Here is a 6,963-nt window from a genome sequence, read left to right on the forward strand (position 1 = left end):
ATTCATACAAAGATTTTAAACAAAGAGAAAAAAACGAATCGAGTCAATGTAGTGTTTGACCTCCTTTGTGAAGAAGTTTTTTGTGTTGTTTTGTGTTGACGAAGCTTTTTACCTGTAAATTTGCCTTTATGAATATGAAATTGTCAGCCAATAAAATTAAAAGATCAATGATATACAAATTCTAATGAGTGTCATCTTTTAGTATGCCAGACAGTACATGTTTCCGTACAAATAAAAAATGATAACAATTTTCAATCAATATAGTTGTTGATAAAAAATACACGTCATCCAAAAACAATACTAAAATAAATTAACCGCAGTCTCAGGGATACTATAACAAAATGTACAATTTATGTTCAGTGATATATTTGATCAAATCAATGAATGCGTTTGAAACAGGTACAACATCTAGAAACAGTTCTTGAAGTCATGATGATGTTACACTCCGGTACAGTAGGTGGCGACATGCGCGTTTCGCATTAGTCTGTAGCCCGCCATTAGACAAAAAAGAAGAGGAAGAAGCAGAAGAAGAATACGAAGAAGAAGAAGACGAGGAAAAGAAGAAGGGGAATAGGAACCGTTGTTGAGTTTATTACGGCTGCACCCATCCGCGGCATAGCGGTGTTAATGCAAACTACAACAGTACTATTGTTTTTTACGTTTTAACGGGTGTAAAGGCAAAGTCTCCCGTTAACAGCTGGAATAATAGCGTTAGTCAAGTAACTAGCTAACGGTACAACCGCTGGCACGTTTAACGCCATTTTGCGCATTCAACAGCCCAAGACTTTCGCCAGCAGCAGGTAATAATCACCACAGAAATGTCTGAGTACCGAGAGCAAAATGAGCGCCAATATTATGTATATTCTAATATTGCATACGACCTTTTTTCTTGTTGTTGCAGGTGGGGCGTTTTTGCAGCATGGCAGAAGCAGACCGACCAGGGAAGCTTTTCATCGGCGGGCTGAATACCGAGACCACCGAGAAGGCCCTGGAGCAGTACTTCAGCAAATATGGCAGGATTGTCGAAGGTGTGGATGGAAATTGTTGGCCATTTTCACTTCAGGTCGTATCTTGGTTAAGTGAGGATACAATGTATAAGAAAACAGATATTTAAGAAGGAAAGAAATGCGTTATCAGTTAATGTTACTTCATAAATCACTGTGTGCGGATCCGTGCTATTGATGCACATCAAATATGTATCAAGCAGTGTTTTCAGTTTCTAATTATCAGTTAATGGAATGAATTGTTAATTGATATGAGTATTTTAAAACGTGAAACTGAAAAAACAAACAAATCATTGAAGTAATGTCAACTATCAGCACGATTCTGTGGTCGATTAATGTAATTCATTGTGTCTTCATTCACTTAAATGGGCCCCATTTGTTTTCACGTTCGGTAACGTAAAGCATATTTTGAGCTGGCCTTATTGCTCCTTACTTGCTGTAAAATGTAAGTTAGTGTCTTGCAGCAGGAAATAAGAATATCTTTTGAACCATGAAGGGTACATATTGGTTAAAACCGAAAACAGTGAGTCACAGCTGTAGGTAGCAAAATGGGAGTAGCAATAAGAACACTTTGTTTTCTCCAGCTTAAATTGTTGCAAAAGAAGCTATATTTATACTTTTTGTGAAGCAATTCTGTAAATAGATAAAACCATCAGTCACAAAGCTCATGATCTGTTCTTTCCTCTGTATTTCAGTTCTTACACTATATTTCTTCATTTCAGTTCTTCTGATGAAAGACCGTGAAACAAACAAATCAAGAGGTTTCGCTTTTGTGACATTTGAAAGTCCGGCTGATGCAAAGGATGCAGCACGTGAGATGAATGGGAAGGCAAGTCCTCTCTTTAATCAGGCATAATTTAGAAAAGATCTTTTTTTTTTTTTTTTTTTTTTAAATCATCTTGAATTTGCATTTGTAACGGTGCCTCTTCTACTGTAGTCCCTTGATGGTAAACCTATCAAAGTGGAGCAAGCTACCAAACCTCAATTTGAGAGTGCTGGTAGGCGAGGACCACCACCCATGCACTCCCGCAGTCGTGGTCCACCCAGAGGCCCCCGTGGGTCCAGGGGAGGTCCTGGTGGTATGAGGGGCCCACCATCCAGAGGTAAATTACCAAACTTATTTGCTTAGTTGAGTTTGTGGAATTGTAATAGTAAAATATATTAATTTAATGTATTTTTTGTAATACATCCTTTTGAGTTTATTGTGTTAATATTTGCATTTCTTGTCTGTTATAAGACTACTATGATAATTCAGGGAATGTAGAACCCTTCTTTAAAGGGATGTCATCCAGAGGTCCCCCTCCGATGAAGAGAGGACCCCCTGTCCGTAACGGAGGTCCCCCACCCAAGAGGTCAGCACCATCTGGTCCCATGAGCAGAGGTAAGTGGGAGGGAATTCTGTTTGTACTTATCTCAATTCAGATGCAAGTAATTTAACAAAATTGTACTGGCACAATACCCACTGGTTACCTGCTTGGAAATCCCCTCCAGCACAATATTGTCGAATCAAATGTTTTCATTGTTGTTGATTGTATTTTGTTTCTATATTTATTTCTTTGTTACGCGGACTTAAACTTAAACTAAATGCAATTAGATGGGCTGTGTTCATCTCAGGGTTATTTGGAGATTAATAAGACTGTTTGCCATTACCTTTTGTGTTCCAGCCCCCATGTCAAGGGACAGGGATCCGTATGGTCCACCCCCTCCTCGCAGAGATTCCATGATGTCCAGAAGGGATGATTATCCATCGCCAAGAGATGACCATTACTCATCAAAAGATAGGTAGGATCTACAATATTGAATTACATTGTACAGTGGTGTGAAAACAACCAAGTTTTTATACAATTAGTTGAGCCACAAACAAAGTATTTGTAAAGTGTGTTCTGCTGAATGTCTGCAGCGGTTATGTGAGAAAAGTTCATTTAACTTTAATACAATTACAACAATGGATATGTAAAGTATGTACAACCTTTTTACAGGGCTTAACTTTGTCTTTGTAAAATATTTTCTTCATAGTCAAACTTTATTTTGCTTATGTCTCAGTTGTCCTCTTGCTTTATATGAGAAGGCACAGGGTGGACTTTTACATGAGTCTGAGCTGTCCTATATCTGAGAAGATAAACTCCACCAATAAGTGTTTCATTTTAATGACTTTAATGATTAAATTATTTTGTAAAAAAATGTTCAAAATCACAAGGGACAGTAGACATTAATTGACTAAATTCATGTGGCCCATGTAACTTTGTTTTTGCAGCTCTGAGGTTAATTGTGCTATTTTTGACAGCTACTCCAGTCGGGATTATAACTCCAGAGATTCGCGGGACTATGGACCTCCTCCCAGAGAATATTCATACCGAGAATACTCAAATTCCAGTTCTCGAGATGACTACGGCTCAATGTCAAGGGGATACAGGTAGGAGTTTGCATCGATACAAAAGGTTTAAAAACTTGGATCTGATTTCACCTGGTCACCAAGTAACAACTGTCCTTATTATGTAGTGACCGCGATGGCTACGGCGGAGGCCGGGAACCACGAAGCTACATAGACCGTCCAAGTGGTGGCTCCTACAGAGATTCATATGATGGTTACGGTAAGATATGCCTACATGAGTATAATGAGGACAGATAACCACTGTGGCACAAAGAAGAGCTGCATTAAATAACCAACCAACCAACTAAATCATAGCATTGACTACCGCAACCTCCAGTCACAAGAAGCTGCAGTTTTTCCCCTAACCCAGAGGAAATGGCATTTCAGGCTGCCTCTTAAACTTTTTGTCATTCCATTTGCTGCAACCCTGACCTGCAAACCAAGTTGCAATTTTTCCATCTATTAGAAATGTATACGTATTGGCATCTCAACTGAACAACAGAAATATATTGGAAAGCTGAGCCCACATATCACAATCCATATTACCGCTGTGTTTGTGACAGTATTCAAAAGCATTCAAAAATAATGCAGACTACTTAATGTGCCCCAGAGAGTTGGCAACCATAAGGAATCCCCAAAAATCCTTGGAAACATCCGTTGATCACTCCGTATATGTTGCCTATCAAAGCACTCCCTCAAGGAGTAACCTTCCAAAAACCATCAAGACAACTCTGAATACCTCGTCCTTACCTGCAGTTCTAACACATGGAGCTCTAAAAGGAAAAATGGCTACACAAAAATCAATGGCATGCTGAAACAAATAACATTGCCCTCTTATTCCCTGTACTTGGATATATTACTGCCCATATCAACTAAATATCCAATGTTAAATTTTAAGATTTATTAAATGACGGGACATTTAAACATGTCGTCCATTAAATTTATTTTTTTAGGTTGAATTCTATTGGCAAAAAAATGAGCACTTGACAGTGCAAGCAAATGTGTAAATTGAACCTTGCCAATTACCTGACCCATTGACCCTGCAGGTAACTCTCGCAGCGCCCCACCTTCACGGGGCCCCCCACCATCCTATGGTGGGAGCAGTGGAAGCAGTCGTTACGATGACTATGGCAGCAGTTCCCGGGATGGCTATGGCAGTCGTGACAGTTACCCCAGCAGTCGGAGTGACCCATACCCACCTAGCCGTGGTGAGCGAATGGGCAGGCAGGATAGGGGCCCAGCTCCCCCTGTCGAGAGAGGCTACCCTCCTCGTGATTCATACAGCAGCTCAAGTCGTGGAGGGCCACGTGGTGGCCGTGGCAACAATCGAGCCGATAGAGGAATGGCTCGCAGCAGATACTAAAATGGACATGGAAATCACGTTAAAGCAAACGTTAGTGTTCGTGCACAGTTAACACGTGTTTTGGAAGAAATCTGACAACAAGACAAACTATCCATGTCTGAATCTGTGGAATATGGAGCATAGCTTTGAAATGTATCTTGAGTTTCCCATTTTTTTTATGTGTAAACTTTTTTTTTTTATTAGTATTTCTATTGCTCATGTAACAGTACAGTTACCAAGTGAGTGTTAGTTTTTGTACATTCAGTGCTGTTGGAATCTGCAATGCCCTATAAGTCTGGCTTTCCTACTCTAATAAAGATTTTAGTTGTACCTTGACCACTTCTCATCGATATTCAAAAGGAGACCAGAAACAGTGACATGAATGTTAATTAACAAAATGATCTCCTTTACAAAGTTCTCTGTAAAGCTTAGGTGAGTCTCTGCTCGTGCTTTTATAGTCGAGTGACTTGAGTTCATTCTTAACACAAATGTGCTTCCAACTGGTCACTACTGTCTTTAAGGGTTAGGCAAATGTTACTGTCAAAATGTTCCAATATAGTTTCCTTGGAAATGGATCCATCACCCTAGAGCCATTTGATGGCATGCAACGACAAAACCAAAGGCAACAACAACCAAATGCAAGAGTCTTTTCAACTCGACCGATAGTCAACAGCTGGTAAGCAAAGCAAACCTCTTTGTTTCTCATCTGTAAATGAGTTTCTCATTGTCCTGTATTGCAATCTTCACTCAAAGCGTGATATTCAAGACAACTTTTGCCTCAGAGGACAAAAGGAAAAAAATGGAGGTCAACTGAATGTGCCCTTTTCTATTTTAATCCGTTTTCATCAGCTAAAATTGTCAAAGTGCAGCAACATCCTAAGAAGTTTCATCCCTTGTCAGCAATGAAAGTTTGCCATTTTCCCAGCTGAGCCCTCAAAACGATGGAGAACCTTTTTTCCCTAACCAATCGTCCAACCTGAGTAAGAATGATTGGCAACAGTGCTTTTTAAAATCATAGGTAAAGCTCTCTAGTTATTTGTAAGATTTTTTTCTCAGTAAAATTAAAAGCCATTTTAAAATTAATAGCCATTTTCTCAGTATCGAAACCTTTTCCACAAGCATGCCAATTCAAACACTGGAGACCTCTGGAAGAACCCCACCATCCTAACTGCCAAACTGGAAACGAGCGCTAAAGCGAAATCGCAGTCGGATCAAGGACTAAGAAGATCATTATCAAACATTTTATGAATACATAATTAAGAGAAGGACAGCACGTTAATATTATGTTCTCATTGCAGGATGAACACCCCTTCAAGGCAACTGCTCTTGCAAACGTACCTGAATTGTGTCCTCAGTTTGTTGGACCAAAGAAACCACAGCGCACCAGTGCAGGTATGTACATCAGACAAATTATCATTGAATTATCTATACATACAGAAAAACTTGGGAAGTATTGGTGGTATGAAAGGAAAGGACCATGGAAGCAACTGAAGTTCTTTTGCATGAGTTTTTTCACATACAAAGTGCTGAGAAAATGTACTTTTAAATGACCATCAAGGTTCTGGTATAATGGATTTATATTGCTGTAAAATCAAACTCTTGATACTGTATGTACTCAGTTGTTTTGAATGCGTTCTGTCTTTCAGATGCTGGCGCAGGCCACTGTGGAGGCTGCTGGTTGAATCTTTTCAAGCGGAACATGTTGAAAGTGGGAAGAACACGGGCTGAGGATTTGCTCAAATCAGTTTCTGGTGTTTTCAATAAAGATGAGAAAAATATGTTGTTTACTGTTTTTTTTTTGAGTTGTCATGAAAGATGTTTACTGAAGATTATTTTATTGTAGTTGTATTTAAAGTGAGGTTGAGGTGTTTTTGGTACCTTGTTGCTTTATCACAATCAGTGCAGTTTTTACTCAGATGTACTTTTCAAATGGTCATACATAAGAATTTATCCAGGCGTTTAAGTTCTCAGGCATAGAGCAGTTTTACATTACATATATAATACTTAATTCACTACATTAAACACATTTTGTCCTTGAGAAGTTTTTAGGGTCACATTTTCTCGCTTTTAACCCGTCTACCATAATAAACCCTTACCTTAAACAATCTCATGACTCATTTCCTACTCCAAATACCACTAGGCGTGTATTGCTATCAGGAGAATCTACATGACTAATTTTCAACTCAATAAAAAATGTAAACAATATACATGCAAGAAAATTCAAGGCTTGTATGATAATGAGTGTC

General features: G+C 38.9%; 1 protein-coding gene across 3 annotated transcripts; it reads left to right on the plus strand.

Annotated features, from left to right (window-relative positions):
* Positions 1-523: 523 nt before the first annotated feature.
* rbmx (RNA binding motif protein X-linked) lies at positions 524-6,495 on the plus strand. Of its 3 annotated transcripts, none has more exons than XM_044363076.1 (11): positions 524-800; positions 902-1,028; positions 1,727-1,833; positions 1,942-2,107; positions 2,242-2,385; positions 2,669-2,786; positions 3,289-3,417; positions 3,504-3,595; positions 4,422-5,393; positions 6,016-6,109; positions 6,364-6,495. In XM_044363076.1, the coding sequence occupies exons 2-9, from the start codon at positions 920-922 to the stop codon at positions 4,736-4,738; spliced, it is 1,182 nt and encodes a 393-aa protein (XP_044219011.1). In that variant the 5' UTR covers positions 524-800; positions 902-919; the 3' UTR covers positions 4,739-5,393; positions 6,016-6,109; positions 6,364-6,495. The 3 variants fall into 3 exon arrangements, with proteins under 3 accessions (XP_044219011.1, XP_044219012.1, XP_044219013.1); XM_044363077.1 differs by having other exon boundaries at positions 2,269-2,385; XM_044363078.1 differs by lacking the exon at positions 4,422-5,393.
* The last annotated feature ends 468 nt before the right edge of the window (positions 6,496-6,963 follow it).

Source organism: Thunnus albacares, chromosome 10, assembly GCF_914725855.1.
Source record: "Thunnus albacares chromosome 10, fThuAlb1.1, whole genome shotgun sequence".
Taxonomy (NCBI): domain Eukaryota; kingdom Metazoa; phylum Chordata; class Actinopteri; order Scombriformes; family Scombridae; genus Thunnus; species Thunnus albacares.

Excerpts from the sequence above, each read along its gene's own strand:
- rbmx (XM_044363076.1), top strand. The coding sequence starts at position 920 with ATGGCAGAAGCAGACCGACCAGGGAAGCTTTTCATCGGCGGGCTGAAT. Across the intron at positions 3,418-3,503 it reads TCAATGTCAAGGGGATACAG|TGACCGCGATGGCTACGGCG; the intron begins GTAGGAGTTTGC and ends CTTATTATGTAG. Across the intron at positions 3,596-4,421 it reads AGATTCATATGATGGTTACG|GTAACTCTCGCAGCGCCCCA; the intron begins GTAAGATATGCC and ends TTGACCCTGCAG.